Below are 17,328 nucleotides of genomic sequence, written 5' to 3' on the forward strand. Positions count from 1 at the left end.
CACCTTAAGCATTTATCATTTCTATGTATTGGTAATATTTCAAGTCCTTCCTTCTAGCTATTTTGAAATATACAATATATTATTGCTAACTATAGATATCCTACTCTGCTATGGACTATTAGGACTCATTTCTTTCAACTGTAAGTTTGTATCCATTCACCAATCTCTCTTGAAACTATGACTTTTTAAAGGCAGAAATGTATGCTAATCTTCATTTTATTGCAGGGGCTCAATACGTAGTTGCTAAATGTGGGTGAATTAAGGTATCCCACAGACCACATAGTCTTTTTGACTCAATAGACACTTTCACCATCAATTCTATTTTTAGGACCTTAAAAACAAATAAAAATACTAAACTCTCAGCTCTTTTATTACTAAGTAATGACCACTACAGACATCCTCACACCATTTCTGAACTTCACCTCATTTCCTAAAAAGGGTGAATTTCAGGGAGGGGGTAAGTTGCAGGAAGAGTATGAAAATACATAACAAAATTAGAAGTTGAAATTTCAATTTTATGTTTTCATAGTATCTACAGCACCAAATTCCATTAGATAACCTGTACCCTCATCCTCACACTGGGTGATCAGTGGCCAGTTTAACACATAATATATCTAAATTTCATGATTTAGCCACATTATAAGTTAAACAGATATTTATGGACTGGCCCCCCAAGTCTATCCTCCATGTATGATTATTGTTTATGATTTGTCTAGCAAAAAGCTAATTTACCAATATTTATTTAAAATACAATCATAGGCCAGGTGTGGTGGCTCACGCATGTAATCCTAGCACTTTGGGAGGCTGAGGTGGGTGGATCACTTGAGGTCAGGAGTTCAAGACCAGCCTGGCCAACATGGTGAAACCCCATCTCTACTAAAAATACAAAAAAAAAATTAGCTGGGCATGGTGGTGCATGCGTGTGCTCCCAGCTACTTGGGAGGCTGAGGCAGGAGAAACACTTGAACCCATGAGGCGGAGGTTGCAGTGAGCCAAGATTATGCCACCGCACTCCAGTCTGGGTGACAGAGAGAGAATCTGTCTCAAAATAAATTAATTAATTAAATTAAATTACATCATATGCTTCCCTACTGTTTGTTGTTTCATTTTATTTTTTTCTGCTTTTGAAGAATTCATGCAATTTTTTTTTTCTTTTTTTGAGACAGAGTCTTGCTCTGTCGCCAGGCTGGAGTGCAGTGGCAAGATCTCAGCTCACTGCAACCTCTGCCTCCTGGGTTCAAGCAATTCTCCTGCCTCAGCCTCCAGAATAGCTGGGACTACAGGCACACGCCACCACGCCCAGCTAATTTTTGTATTTTTAGTAGAGACGGGGTTTCACCACATTGGCCAGGATGGTCTCAATCTCTTGACCTCATGATCCGCCCACCGGGGCCTCCCAAAGTGCCGGGATTACAGGCATGAGCCACCACGCCTGGCCTGTAAATTCTAAAGAATGGAATTTTGAGATCCCCAGTGCATCACCTGCCACCAGCTTCACAGCTATCCCTACAAACTCAGTGAACATTTTACAATTAACAAGCGATGGCCCCTGCATCAATGACTCCACAGTCTACTAACAGCATCAACACCTTCATGTACACTGCATCCCATTAGAACATAGAGTTCTTCAATGTCTTCCCCACCTGCAGTGTACAATGATGGTTAGTACTACTAACTTCTCATGACTTCCTGCCCAGTAGAGTTTTTCCCAATTTATATAATTTCATTCCCCCTAACAAACACCTGCCCTGTCCTCCTGTCATAACTCCCTCCTTCATTACTGAAAGCAAAATATCCATCTCTGCCACTACTATCAAAACTCTCATCCCAGAAGCACCTTCTACCTTCCAAAAAATACATAGAACAGGCATCCCATTTTGATGCCCTAAGTGGGCCATCAGCCCCCAGTAACTTCTCACTCACACCCTCCTTTCATCTATCTTCCCTTTCTGCTGAGTCAAACATCTGGTATGGGCAGTGTCATCTGTATAGGCACTCGTTTCGCTGGAGCCTCAGACCTGCGGGAAAGTTCTCAACAGGGCAAGGAGGCAGGCCTCAGTGACTAAACATTTTCTGGTCTGCCTTGACTCTCCAAGTCTACCCCTGCTCACTCTCAGTCTCCATCCTCCCTCCACCTCCCCTTTCTCACTCCACCCCTTGCTCTTCAAAGGCCTGGGTAGGCCAGCCAGCATCTCACAGCAGAAGCCAGAAGAAGCTCAAGGCTGTTGCCCCAGAAACCCTGACTACAGAATGGCTGGCTAGGCACTGTTTGTTTTTCCCGTAATCAGAAAATCCCATGGGGGGACAAAAAGGGGGTTCTCAGCTGCCTTGATGGCTGGAATCTGGGCTGGTCCCTTCCAGCCCCCCTTGGAGGAAGAGAAAGTACCAACTTTGCAATACAGTATAGGAGGCAAAAAAAAAAAAACTGTGGAAAGGGACCCCCAGAGTTAAGAGTGGAAGAGAGGGAAGGAAAGGAAGCCTGAAGCACTGGATGCAGAAACAGACTTAAAGAACACCTTGCCTTCTGCCTTTGCAAGAAAGTCCCCAAGGACACATTCCATCCTGCCCTGTTACCATTCCCAAGAAGGAAAAAAAAAAAAAAAAAAACTATTGAGGGAAGAAAGGAACAACACCCCTGGAAGCACCTCTCATGCACAGGACACATATACACAAACCACGCAGGGGTTGGAAGGTTGATTTCCACAGTGTTCTCAGCTTTCAGCTGGGTAAAACAAGCCATCACTTCTGGTTCAGCTTTTAGGGCCAATGCAAGGGAACACCGGGTAACACAGAACAGAAACATTGGCACGTCTCATGTATTAATTAATCAGGAAGGCGTGATGGCCAAACCCTCAAAAGCACTAAGGACAGAAAGCTGCTATGGATATGATGATGCAGACAGAGATGCTACATTTAAAGAAAAACAACATCCAAGTTGCTGGAATATGCTTTGCAATCCTGGGTACCAAAAACCGTGAATCTTGTCAATCTGCATAGCTCAGTGCCCCTGGGCAAAAATGAAAATAAAGGCTGCTCACTTCCAGCTTCCCGCAAATATACTAGCAATCACTGGAGCTAATACTTTCAGAATGTTATGGTAACTAATGCAGTAAATAGGAAAGTTTAGTGCAAATGTCTGTAAATATTTCCTTGCATTTCAAAGGAATCGATTCATCCAACCAGAAGGCAGGGCCAAACAGCTTAGTCACCAGCAGGCAGGGCAAATGGCTCTATCGGTAAAACAAGGCATAAAGTAAACATGGTCATCATCCTCCCCCACCTTGAGCACAGATTCCTGCCCAGTGCATCAGCTCCCGCTATGGCCCCCCAGGAGGTAGATGGGCGAATTTCCGCAACTCTCTTCCCCCACTCCATCCCCTTCCCCAGATGCTCTTACCTGCTATCCGAAGCACTGCCCTCTCGGCAGGGTCCAGCACTGAGCCCCCTTGAATCTTTCTTTTCGATCTCTCATGTTTAGGCAAATTCCAGGGTAAGGTGTCTCCCGGAGCTGGGGATGCGGAGCCAGATTTCTGGCTGAAATCATCCTCATCGGAAAAATCCGCAGAGGAAGACATAGAGCAGCGATAGGACGCGTTCCCGGAACTCTACAGAGAATGACACAGAAAAAGCATTAACAGCAAAATACTCACATATGCTCATCGATTTAAACATCCCCCCCACCGACCACCGCCGCCCTCCCTGCCCCTAAACTGGGTCTGGCATATCCTGCACCATCCTCAGAGCTGAGGGAATATGCAGAAACCAAAAAAATTAAACCCAGAGCTCACCATCTTTTCTTGGCCAAGTCTCCAATCGTAAAAACAATACACAGGCAGTTCCAATACATGAAGATTTGCACGGAAGAAGTGTGTGGCCTGTGGTCCGGCCACCAGCTCACAAATGACTGGCCCAACAATGAAGCCAGAATCAACAGCCTTCCTGTTACAAATTTATAGTATTTGGCTCCCCCACCAGGACAGTAGAAACATTTTCCATTACTAGCCTGCTGCTTAATTCATTAATGCAACTAACTCGAAGTTTCGAAAACAAAGCACAAATGCAGGATGTTGAGTCCCAACTCCTTTCCGCTTCAAGTCACCTCACCACTGGAGACTCCGTTCTGACCAGTTTTAAGCCCCTGTCCTCTTTATTTAATTTTCTTCATGAGACTGAAGCAGGTTCCCAGAAAAGAGCAAGGAGGGAGGAAGGGCTGATTCTGAGAAGAGCCTTTTCTTAAGACTAGGAGAACACAAAAGACTGTTTTCAGAAGCCTATGGCAGCACCAATAAACAAACATCTGAACTCGGTTTAGAGTTCTCGAGATAATTTAAACTTCCAGCAAAGTAACAGCTGCCAATAATGTAAATGAGAATGATGCAGCGCAGTGACAGGAAACAGAGCTCTTCTCAGCTCCTGGTCATTACACAGTGAAATGAGAAACAGGATGCTTTTACCAAAGCACTTCGCCTGAAGGTTAGTCCTCCCTTCATCTAGCTGGAGCAAATCTGTAGGGTCATGTCTTGCATAAAAGTGTTATATCTTCCATAGAGGGAAAAGGCACAAGATGTTATTCCTTCCTTCTTTGTTGGGCTGTGTTTGTGATTATTTACAAAGCCACTGGCTTACTAAGGAAACAAGGATGTTGACTATCTCTGCTGCAGAATTATAAACATAACAACATAGCAAAAGGAAGTCTTGACTTTCCTGCTGAGAATTCTACTTCGCTGAGACTCAGGGTAAAGATGCAAAACTGGTATAACTCAAATTCCTGAAATGTAACTTGCAGCCATGGATTCCTAAGAAGCAAGTTACAGGCAGAAATCAGTGAGGCGTGCTCCAATTTGAGCAAAAACACTGGGCTTCCCACAAAAGCAGTGGCAACTGCAGCACAAACAGGCTGTGTGAGCCACATCCCAAAACACTCACCCAAGGTACGTGAAATAAACTATAATTGCATCAGGACTACTAACCTTATCTCAATCTGTTTAGGCCTGTGGCTATGCATGGTCAACACCATTATTTTATTTTATTTATTTTTCTTTTTTGTGGGCACATAGTAGGTGTAAACCCAATTATTTTAGAAGTTCACGTAATATTTCCCACAAAGTGAAGTATGTAAGACGTAGTTCTCTATTCTTTCCCCCCAAAAAAGCTGTCTTCCATTTTATTTTACATAAAATATCATCATCTTGGCTAATTTATTTATTTAGAGTCTGTATATTTTTCTAGTGACAATAAGGTATTAGGCAAACTTCAGGCAAAAAGTAAATAAAATTGATTTTCTGTACGGTAGCTACAATCCATAGGGAGTTGTGAGTGGCATTAGGTCAGTCACAGCATGCTATTATCAACCCAGTTTATTTTCCATGCTTTTCTGAAAATCCATCTCGAGCTTTCTGAGATTTTGTTTTTGGCTGGCTCTGTATAAAAGGGTGACATTCTTAAAGACTTTTAAGAGGGTATTGGGTTTCTTTGGCTGCTTTCTATCTTCCTAAAAATGGCTTCCTATCTGTCCTTATTTAAGGTCATCCTTTATCTATGAGATTATATTTCTTGTTACCTGTACTATTTTAGTGAGTATAGTAATTTGATTATTTATCTTTACAGCCAGACTTGGAGAATAACTGTTAAAGAACTGCTCCTTTCCAAAAACCACTGGTTATTGATTTTTGTAGAGTAAATTTTTTTAATGGCCTGAGTCTCAGCTGATTGAACAATGAAATGTGATTTATGCCATGACATAAACACTGTTAATCACTCATAGCCAGATGGGAACAGTTACCACCCCTGGACCCATGGGTGTTGACTGGTGCAGCCTCTAATCTGGTAGTGTCATTGGTAAACAGATAAGAGAGAAAAAGAGGAAAAGACAATCAACAACACTTCTTTCAACAATATATCATAGGAAAATATGGACCCCACACACACACACAAACTGAGGGAAATCATACATATTTATATGTGGTAAAGTCTCTCCCAGGCTACATGATCCAAGTGTTTTAACAATTAAAGTATTGGATTTTTTCCCACAAAAATTTTCATGAATACTTTTTAAAAATATAAGGTAAACTATATAAAAGTAGGCCCATTTGAACCCTGAAAATTGGGAACAGATTTAAATGGAGCTGCTTTAAAGTGGATTGATCCTAAAGAAAACCTATTATATTCTTTATTGATTTCAAATGACTTGCCAAATCATGTTACTATCTGAGAAGAGTGCGGAACTACAGTTCCCTTTTGTTTTAAGAAAAGCAAATATGTTCTCTCACCCAAAGGCCAGAGCCTAACCTTTGATGTGGGGCTTAGAAAGGTAGGACAAAGGAAGAGGGCTCCTGTAATCAACAAAAGCCCCAGGTTCCTATCTAGTATTCTACTATTGTTGCCTAAGGTTTGATTCCTATTAAAATACAAATACAGTAGCTATGTCCATCAATAAGAGACTGTTTAAATATAGTTACATGGATACCATAGTCTACTCTATAGCAATTAAACAAAAATGTTATTGATCTACATTTAGTAAAGAATAATTCATAAAGAATGATTTCTTAAAATATGTGCATGTGCATGTACATGTAATAGTTACCCATATGTAAGTAGCGATTATCTTTGGGTGATGACTAAGATTCTGAATGAATTTAATTTTATTCCTTATGATATTTTAATTCAATGCAAGTACATAAAAAGATTACCAAAAGTAAAAAGATTTTATGTCAAGGGTCAGAGAAAATATGGACAACTCTGTGAAGAAGTAACTAAGTCAGTGTTTTTAACATTTCTGGGCTCATGGGCACCCCTGAAAAGTTAATGAAATCTATGAAAACCTCTTTCCAGAATAAAGTACAAGAGTAAATACATGCAAACTTTGCATATCATTTTATGGGATTAACTGACCCACTGACCCCAGGTTAAGACCCCAATTCACACCATCATTTGTCATCCCCATTTGGCATGTATGCTGAAAACAAGAGGTACATGAAAGAGCTGTGGAGTAACCATACCAACAAGGGGGCAGAGTAGTTAGGGTAGTGAAGATAAAGCTGGCCTACGTCATAATACTTTTTAACAGTTGGCCTTTTTCATAAATGACCATGAGCCACTTCTGGACTGATACTGAATCTCTGCAAACAAAAAAGCACTAGATAGTTACAAGCCAAAAACCCTGTACAGTAAACCCTCACTTAAAATCATCAATAGGTTCTCGGAAACTGCTGCTTTAAGTCAAAGGACATATAATAAAACCAATTTTACATAGACTAATTAATATAAATGAGAGTTAAGTTCCTACAGCAAATAATATTTCTGGGCATAAAAATATCACTAAACTTCTAAATAAAGACCAAAACACTTCTAATATTAAACACTGCAATAAATGTGAGCTATACATACATTTATGGAAGATTAATAAAAACAAATAAGATAATTATTTACCCAATTTTTGGTGAATCAGTAAATGACAGCAGTCATCGGGGTGGGGTGTTAAATCAAGGAATAAATGTTTGCAAAGTGAAAAATATAAGGAGTACCTCCTACCGCCATGCAGTTCAAAGCCAATCACAAATATGGCAGACCCACTGAGCACTTTCATACCACATTGTTTATTGTCATGCATTTGTAGGATTATTGTAGACCTTACAAATTTTTATTTTACAATAATTTGCATTTATTCATGCATTCCTTTTCCAACCTGCTTATTACAGTTCAGGATCAAGGGTGGCCAGAACCCATCCCAGCAGCTCAAGGCACAAGGCAGGAACCACACCTGGACAGGACACCATCCCATGGCAGGGTGCACTCATAATCTATGCCCACAGTCACTCAGAATGGGACCAATTAACCTCATGTGCACTTCCTTGGAATGTGGGAGCAAACTGCAGCATCCAGAGAAAACCCACACTGGCATGGGGAGAAAGTGTGAACTCCACTGACAGGGGCCCCAGCCAGGAATTCATTTTTTTTTCTCATCAACATTATAACAAAAAGACATTGAACAAAACAACATTATTCAAGGACCTGCTATATTGTGTCTTCTACAACCTAGTTATTAAAGGAGTTTTAACAATTGAATTAGATCACCAAAAGCTTTAAAATGACTTTCCTGATAGCCAATTCATTCACATGGTATAAAGACAACCCAAATCTCCTAAAGCCAGGATAATTACATAATGCAACATTTTTAGAAGGGGAACTGAACAATAACTTCTTTAACTGAAACCCAGTGGGGGATCTGAGATAAGTACAATGGAACTGCCTAAACTGGATGCCGCCCAGCCTTAGCACCCTGATCTATAGGAAAGTGCCAGGAAATTGTCTTGGCAATAGTCATTCTCTACCGGCAATGGAGAAAGAAGTGCAGAGACAAGGGTTTGCAAAGTAGCCAAAAGTTTAAAATCCCAGAGGCTGAAAAGTAAACTTTCACAAACCCACATACCCACGTTTATAACTTAAGCACATTACTGTATGTGTATTTCAAAATATTCACCAAAAAAAAAACCCCAAAAATAGAAAGCACACAAGGAAACAGACAAATCCTGATTGTGAAGCATTCTACAAGACAACTGTCCTAGATCCTTCAAAAAGGTCAATGACATGAAACATACACACCCAAAAAGGAGGAATTGTTCTAGATTTAAAAGGACAAAAGAGACACAACCAATTCTTGAACCTTGGTTGGATTCTGGGTTGATTCTTTTTTAAAAGCTAAAAAGACATCTTGGGGCAACTGGGGAAATCTGAACATGGAACATGGGTTGTTTATTAGACAATATTAGGAAATTATTGTTAGTTTTCTAAGGTGCAATAATAGTATTGTGGTTATGCAGGAAAGTGTCCTTATCCATAGAAAGTGCAGGCTGAGGAAACCCAAGATGTCTGCACTTATTTTTATTGTTTCAATAAAAACAAGGAAAAATATTAAATGTGATAATAGGCTAACAATAAGTATTCATTGGTCTACTCCTTCAACTTTTCTATAAATCTGAATATTTTCAAAATGAAGGATTGAGGGGAAATAGCAAGGTCTTTTTTTTTTTTTTTTTTTTTTAAGAGGCAAGGTCTTGCTCCATTGCCCAGGCTGGAGTGCAGAGACGTGATCATAGCTCACTGCAGCCTCGAACTCCTGGGCTCAAGAGATCCTCCCACCTCAACCTCTCGAGTAGCTGGGTATACAGGCACATGCTACCACACCAGGCTAATTTTATTTTTTAATATTTTTATAGAGATGGGGTCTCACTATGTTGACCAGGCTGCTTTCAAACTCCTGGCCTCAAGCAATCTTTCTGCCTTGGCCTCTCAAAGTACTGGGATAACAAGCATGAGCCATTGCACACAGCCCATAGCAAGGTCTTTTGCGGTGTGTTTAAGTGTTGCTTAGTTTATTCCTGTGCTCACAAAATCAACATGTACAGGTTGCAAGGACAAAGTGATAGTTTTGATCTAAGAAATTTCTCGTAACATTTCTTCATAAACACTTAGAGAAGCACTAGAAGCAGTGGCCTGTGTAAAGAAGTCATCAAAGAACGATGACCTGCTTGCCTTAGTCCTAAGCATAATTTTGGACAGAAAAATATAAAAGAAATTCCTCTGCTATTCATTTATTAATAATGTACAATACAGTGAAGACAAGATAGGTTCAGCATCACATAATTTTGATATTTTATATGAACAAAAACAGAAAATTTTTCCTCCAAAATTAGGAAAATCAAAGATACAATTTTCTTTAAAATTCCCTTAGGTAGGTAGGTACAAATATTAACTTCCTCGATGTTGTATCAAAATATGTGGTATGGCCCAAGACTATCCTTACATGACTAGTTTTTTATTTAGAAATAAGTTTAGAAGCAAGAGCACATTATCTGATTTTAGAGATCCCAAGGAAAACAAGCTCTACCACAAATAAATAGATGTAGAAGAAAACAGTTAAGGAAAATGTGCTTAACTCCTTGAAGAAAAAATGAGATATGGTAAATTTGGGGCATCTTGTGCTTGCTTTAGTTAATAATTTTCAAAACTTCTTGAACAATTAAGGTATGAAATCTTTTATCAAATAAATAGCTCTCAGTTAAGTCTTACCTGGAAACCACCTTTAGGTAGTAAGTGCGGAAGAGGGGGTCTAGTGGTAAGGCCATTAGCTGGCTCTCACTCTCTTCTGTTAGGGGAGATATGCAGGAACCCTTAACTCCAAGAGGCAGAAGAGCCTGGGTGGAGGTGAGAGGAAGGGGGATCAGAGGGAGAGGAAGCAGGAAGGTTACTGCTAAGTTCTGACTCAAGGGAAGCAGTTTCAGGCAGAGTTAAGGAAGTCAAAGGTTTCTTTCTAGGTAGAGAAGCCCAGTTCATCAGCCTATGAAAGAACACTGGAATTTAGAACACAAACTGTTTCTAGGGTATAATGATTGTACACTGGTTAGTGTTACTTAGTACTGTATTTCTAAGGAAACCAAGCTTGCTGATGGGACAGAACAGGGAGACAATTTTCAACGTCATTTTCCTCTAACTGTGTGGTCTCTCTCACAGGTATACAAGGTAAGTATCAAAGATTTGTTTCCTTCTGTTTTTAAGACTGAATAGTATTCCATTGTGTATATATGCCACATTTTCTTTATTCATTCAACTGCTAATGAACACTAAGGTTGATTTCATATCTTGACTATCATGAATAATGCTGCAATGACTATGGGAGTGCAGATACCTCTTCAACATGTTAATTTCAGTTCCCAATAGGGATATCACTTTGAATCCTAGACAATCAAGGCTCAGCACTAAGAGATTCTGCAAGATTTCTTCCTTTCTTTCAGTTTAGTATATTCTATCCAGATGCCTCATTTATTGGGTGATTATAATTTAAGCATTTTCACTGACTATCTTATTTAATACTCACTGAAATCCAATAAGGAAAAGGACGTTTAGGGATATTAAGTAAATTGTCCACAGTCATTCTGTCAGTACAAGGTGCAGCCAGGATTTCCATATAGGTCCTTTTGACACAAAAGCCTGTGCTCTTGACCACATGGTACTAAGTGCCCTAAAATGTGGTCCTTGGCACTAGGGGAACATATACTCACAGCCCTAAAGATTACCATATATTTGGGGATCCCAAAAAGACTAGACTTGTTCTGGGTTCAGTACTAGGCCCAAAGCATGGAAATGACAGGTATCAGTTCACAACAAAAAAAAACCATTCAAAATGTACAACTACAGTACTCCCAGACTGCTTTGTGTATAGTGAGCACTCTCCTATTCCAAGGGACCAAGCCTTTACTTACTCTGTGGTCTCTTTCCACTCAAAGATTCTTTGGTCCTATGTGCTCCCACACCTCCATAAATCTCCCCAAACAGATTACAAATAAAATAAGAACTATGCAAAGTATCAAAATACAACATTTTTCTAAAAAATGTAAAAAAACTTTCAAAAAATTTCAGACATCTTTTTTTTTTTGCAAGTCCACCTAAACCCAATCATATGAAAATTATAGTTATAGAGACATCAGAACTAGTTTACATTTGAGTATCTACAAATAGTCTTTCCAACCAAAGGAAGAACATTTTAAATAACTTGCCTAAAAGAAAAGCAAACAGATCTCTAAAAATAGCCCCACAAAACAAATGCATTAGGAAGACAAACTCAAATACCGAAAACATACATTTAACTAGAAAATACTTAATCTTATATTTTAAATGGATTTTTGTTTATGTCAGTTAATTAAAAATATGTCTGAAGTACCCATAGGCTTCTTTCTTAGAAGGGCCTGAAATCTAACTGGGAGAGGAGAAGTGACAAAATCGCCAATGGATAATTAAATATCGATCATCTTATCATCACTTATTAGGCTTAAAAATATGTCTTTTAGTGGAATAGTATAAATACATACATAAAAATATGGCTCACAGTAGAAAGTTGATAAGGAGAGAGAGGCTAAATCAAGTCGAGCCTCCGCAGTCCCTTCAGAAGCCAGATTGGAGATGCAGTTCCCCAGCTCCCTCACTTCACTCTTCCAAGAGTATCCTATCCAAAAGTATTCACTGCTGATAGCACCATCATTGTAGATGCACTGTAGCTGGCCTACTCATTTTTAAAAACAAATTAACAGCAAACACGTAAATATTGGAAAATTTCACATGAAAATTCAGATGTGGAATACTGGCCCTAGTGGTTTCCCCTTTAAAGAAAGGATACGTAAAGGACTTGTGCTTTCCAGTCTGACACAGTCCTTGCATGTATGATACCTGGCCCCTGGCGATATATTTCTTTGGAGCCCCTGGCATGAAGTAAGTGATGGATGACATTGCTGTATTTAGAGAGTAAAGGAAAAGATAGAGGAGGAGAGGTAGGGATCGTGGTAATTGATAGACTAGGGATGAAATTTTTAAAAATAAGAAAACTGGAGAAGAGGGGATAAAACAAAACAGAAAGCTTTCAAAATATTTCAGTTAAATGGACAACAAACAAAAAATAGATAATTCCATGTTTCTACTGACATCCAAGTGTTCACTTCATTCTGCTGTATCCCCAAACACCCTGGTTAACATTTCCAATGCCCAGAAAATGGAAGAAAGCAGTATGACTCATGTAAATGCTGGCTCAGGATCCCCACGAATCTAGCTGGACCCACCCATCACTACTGCTGATGACTCCCTGCTGGTTTTTGCTCCCGTACCTACCCTTGGTCAACAGGTAGGAAGCATTAGTAAATTTTAGCTATTAGGTGATGTTGTCTATTCAAACTTGTTTGATCCAGGGGTAGATGACTAAGCCAATATAATTGTCACTTCAGGAAACATGAAACAACAGAGACACAGAAACTAGAAGTTATTGCAACTGGGTCACCTTAATAACAGCTCTCAGGATACAAAGTCCATGAGTTCCATATCTATCCTTCCCAAGCTTGGTTGTTAAACCTCCTTTGAGATGTCCCTGTATCTTTCCAATACATACCTTTCTGTAATTCAGAAGGTTTTTTTTCTTTTAAATTTATTCTCTCCATTACTGGAGACAACAAAAACTTAGACAAACATGTTAGTGTTAAAAAAAAGCAATTATAGATATTCAGTTCTTCTCTATTGACACATAAGCAAAGTTATGTCTTTATACCTTCTTTATGCTTCTATTTTCATTACCTGTCTTCATTAATGAGACTTCAGAAATTGCTTTTGATAATAGCTTTTACACACTTACTCTTTCACTTCAAACAGTAGATACTTAAGTGAAATAATTACTTTTTCATTAAAAACAAAAACCTTCATTACTGCACAGAAGCAAAGTCTATGAAACTTTAAGTGCCTGGCACTCCCACTGCCCTCTTCTGAGGAAAGCAGGGCTGCTCCATGTACATTCAGTGAAAACAATTCTGCTGCTACCTTAAGCCACACCCGATCAGAACCAGGGATCAGTGCCTGATCCCTCTGAGCTGGCTTGGTGGAAAACTCTGCTCAGGTGGGATGCTTCATATTGCACGGTAGCAAACCAATCCAACCACAGCCTCCTCTCAAGAATAAATGCTAAGTTCATTACAAATGTCCTTAACAATATTTGGGTTTTCCCTGACATTTGTTGCACATCCTCCTCTTAGAACACCAGAGATCCATCTGGAACAACTGTGTGGCTCAAAGCCCCCGTCTCTGCACTAAAGGCCCCAGTAGATTTCATTTTATCTCTCTTTCCTGAGGTGATCTGGAACTGTCCCTTCCTTGCTTTACCCCTAGAGGAAGCTACATGGCAGGACAGGGAGCAGAAACAGCCTGCAAGAATACCTGACTTTTATTTTCCACAAGCCTGAATCTTTTGAGGTGGGCATAACCTGGAGGCACAAATGTTCCCTCCCATCCCCTGACACCGTGGCATGCATCTTACAGGACCCCAGAACCTTAACACAATTATGAGGTGGAAGAAATGGGGAACACCAGGCCTGGCCTCATGGAGACTGGGGAGTCAGAACCTGAGGTGAGTTGAAAAAAAGACAAAGGGACACCTCTTACCCCAGAGTGTAGAGACTGAGATTCAAACGCACCGTGTGGGTAGCAGCTGTTTCTTATGTACTTCAGAATCCCAGGTCTTAGGAGGGGGGCCCTGATGAATGTCTGCTGGGTGAATTTATTGGCTTGGCAGCTTGGCCTCAGCAGCTTGGTCAAATGTGAGTAGAAATTCAGAAAGAAAGCTCTGCCACAACCAAGGCTAAAAATGCCCCAAGTGTCTGTCTGTCTCTCTCTCACACACACACATACACAGAGCCCACCAATGGGATCAGCACAGCAGCTACTTCCTTCCTCCAGCATCATTTCTCATTTTAAGGCTGCTTTGAATTATTCTAGATCCAGGGAAGAAGGGAATGTATTTCCTTTCTTGCTTGTTGCCACCTTATTCCAAATCAGGTAAGAAAAGAAGAAGATAGTGTTTGAGGGGGGAAGATGTTAGGACCTTTGAGTTATCCAACCAGTCTCCCAGAATGAGAAGTGAGAAAATCACAAGGTGCTTTGAGAGCATCAAGTGGAAGTGGCAGCAGAGGCGGCTGGAAAGCAGGTGGTGGATGAAGATCACAGCAGGGCTTGCATGTGACACTGGGGCCCAGACTTCATCTTCATCTTCATCCAGTAGGAGCTGGATTGTTGCTGAAGGGTTATAAGTAGTTTGCCCGTATAGCTGTGTGACTCATGGACTGAAGAGGGATCACACTCAGACAAGATTAGTGAGCAGTTACTGTAATGGTCTAGCAATAAATGATGAGAGCCTGAACTAAATCATTGAAATTGGGGGTGGAGAGGATGAATTTGAGAAACATTTAGAGACTGGAAAAAAGAAGGCTAGAGGAAGGTAGGGCTGAGGCTGCTAGGGTAAGAAGTGAAACTAGCTTACTATGCAGGAATGAGAAGAAGGTCAGAAGTCAAGCAAAACTGTAATAGTGGGGAGACAGAGAATAGCAGTAGGAAAATCAGTGGGTCCCAGTCAAGTCATACAAGGAGAGTTCGAGACGATGAGGTTCTTTTTGATAAGCCTCCTAATTTGTGGTGACTCAAACTGGTTTAAGATACAAGGCTGGCTAGACACCAACTTCCAAGAGACCTGCATTTTCTTCCAACTATAGCTCTGGCTCCTGGAGCTGCTGTGAGTGAGCGGTGGAAACCTGTCCCTTAGAGAAGCTGCAGCTGATCAGCATCATGCAAGGGACTCCTGAGATGGTAGCATGCTGGTAATGAAGTGTTATGGAGCCACTCCATCCTTTATTCATCCTTTTCCTCATACACACAGAGAACAAAGGTGTATAAACCATCTTGTTCATTGTCCCCTTTCACGCAGGAGTTGTTTTGGGGAACATAATAGTCATGCCATTTACACGTATTTCTTAAACATTTTATGAGCCATGATATTGTACTTAAAAACACAAAAATAACGATATCCCTATTTCTTCTGACTTCCAATTGTCTGTAAGTAATAATTGTTCCCACTGCATTTATGAAGTAAATTCACTCATTCTTTCACAGTGCCCATCATAGGGCAGTTGGAGCTATGCAGCCCACACCCCTCTCCTCCTTAGTCATCATGTACACTTAGGATCTGTGTGAATTCCAATCCCCTGACCTTCCTCCCCTTCAAAGCTGCCCTCCTGACCCTGAAATATTGCTTGGGTGTTTCTTCTCCTCCCTTTCTCAACCGGGGATTTCCAAGCCAGCCTAATAGCTTCCTCCAACAATAATAAAGCAAAGAAGAATTTTTAAAAATGTATATCTGTGTCCATAAAACAATATGATGAATTCTATCACAAAAAACAAGCACACCATAGAACATATGACTATATGTTCCTTTGTGCCATCCTTCATTATCTTCCTGAACTGGCCTTGTGTTTGTATCCACAGCATAGGAACCAGCTACAGAATTTGCAAGTGGAGAATCCAGGTACCTTTAAAAGTCTATTCAGTGAAAATCTCTGGCTATTGATGTGATGGTTAATTTTATGTGCCAACTTGGCTAGGCCATGGTACCCAGTTTTTCATAAAAGATCAGTCTAGATGTTGTGAAGGTATATTTTTAAATGTGATTAACATTTTATTCAGTGGACTTCAAGTAAAGCAGATTATCCTCCATATAGTGGGTAGGCCTTCTCCAATCAGGCCTTAAGAGCAAAGACCATGGTTTCTCAAAGAAAGAATTTTCCTCAAGACTGCAACATAGAGACCTTGCCTGAGTTTCCAGCCTGATACCCTGCAGAATTTGGACTCAAGACTGCAATATCAGCTCTTTCCTGAATTTCTAGCCTGCTGGCCTGCCCTACAGATTTTAGATCTCCCAGCCCAATTACATGAGCTAATTCCTTAAAATAAATAAATCTCTGTGTGCGTATGTGTGCTGTAACTAATATATCCTATTGGTCTGTTTCTCTGGAGAACCCTAACTAACACAATTGTCTACCATATTACTGCATAAAAGACTTATGACTCACCTTTACTACATTTCAGGGAAGTAGAAACACCTGCCATAATTCACATTTTACAGTTTTATGGAAAGTATGCAGGACTTTCACCAAGCTGAGTTAGGAAGCCAGAGTGCTTCACCCAGCCCCATAATTAACTACCCATACTACTACACAAGAAAATTACTTAACATCTTTAACTTGCTTATATTCTAAACGTGAATAATCATACCTACTTCACTAGATATTAGTATTAAAATGAAATAATATATGTAAATCCTGTAATATGATGCCTGCTCAGCACATACTACTCAATACACTTCCATAGCATTTTATTATAAAATAAAAAGACAAAACAAAAACTAGACATCGAGTACTTAGAATTGCAGTGATTATAGCTATATGACCAAAAATATATCATTTTGAGGACTTGAAAAAAATATCTACGTCCCTTCACATCACCTGCATGCTGTCGCCTAAGTTTCCAGTAACAGATACATTCTTTTGGTTTAAAGCTTTTTATTTCTAATCAAACTACCCATGGATGAAAAATATTAAGTGGCACAGTATCAGTCATTTATGCTTCAGTATGAATAAGGCCACCAGACTATGTCCTGCAGAAGTGTTTTGATAAAACAAAAAGGGAACACTGAGGCTCCTAGAAGTAGATAAGCTGCCTAGATCACAATTTTTCCTGGAGCCATTTCTGACAATCACAGAGACAGAGATTCAAGGAGTCGAATGAGTCTGTCCTAACAGAAACAGCCTAGCCCAATTCAGAACACCACTCAAAAGAAATATGGCCTGGAACACTTTAATTATGACAATCCACCTCTCTGCTTCCCTAGTTTTCTGTGTGTGTGTGTGTGTGTGTGTGTGTGTGTGTCTGTATGTGTGTGTGTATGAGAGACAGAGAGAGAGAGAGAGCATCTTG

At 40.0% G+C, this 17,328-nt stretch overlaps 1 protein-coding gene and 1 long non-coding RNA gene across 13 annotated transcripts in view; one reads left to right on the forward strand and one right to left on the reverse strand.

The window, feature by feature from the left end:
- Window positions 1–17,328, reverse strand: part of DST (dystonin) — a 481,968-nt gene that overhangs the window by 377,862 nt on the left and 86,778 nt on the right. For 10 of the 12 annotated variants that reach the window (XM_054493134.2, XM_063666280.1, XM_054493142.2 and 7 more), the window contains exon 4: window positions 3,398–3,605. In XM_054493134.2, the coding sequence (XP_054349109.2) occupies window positions 3,398–3,605 (208 nt within the window). Of the gene's footprint in view, window positions 1–3,397; window positions 3,606–3,788; window positions 4,127–17,328 lie in introns of those variants that run through there. The other 2 variants (XM_054493135.2, XM_063666277.1) reach the window with 1 other exon arrangement.
- Window positions 10,402–16,324, forward strand: LOC129039407 (uncharacterized). Its single transcript, XR_008503320.1, has 5 exons — window positions 10,402–10,518; window positions 13,846–13,933; window positions 15,072–15,176; window positions 15,841–15,880; window positions 16,074–16,324. It is a non-coding gene; the product is annotated as an uncharacterized LOC129039407 (long non-coding RNA).

This window comes from Pongo pygmaeus, chromosome 5, assembly GCF_028885625.2.
Source record: "Pongo pygmaeus isolate AG05252 chromosome 5, NHGRI_mPonPyg2-v2.0_pri, whole genome shotgun sequence".
Classification (NCBI taxonomy): Eukaryota; Metazoa; Chordata; class Mammalia; order Primates; family Hominidae; genus Pongo; species Pongo pygmaeus.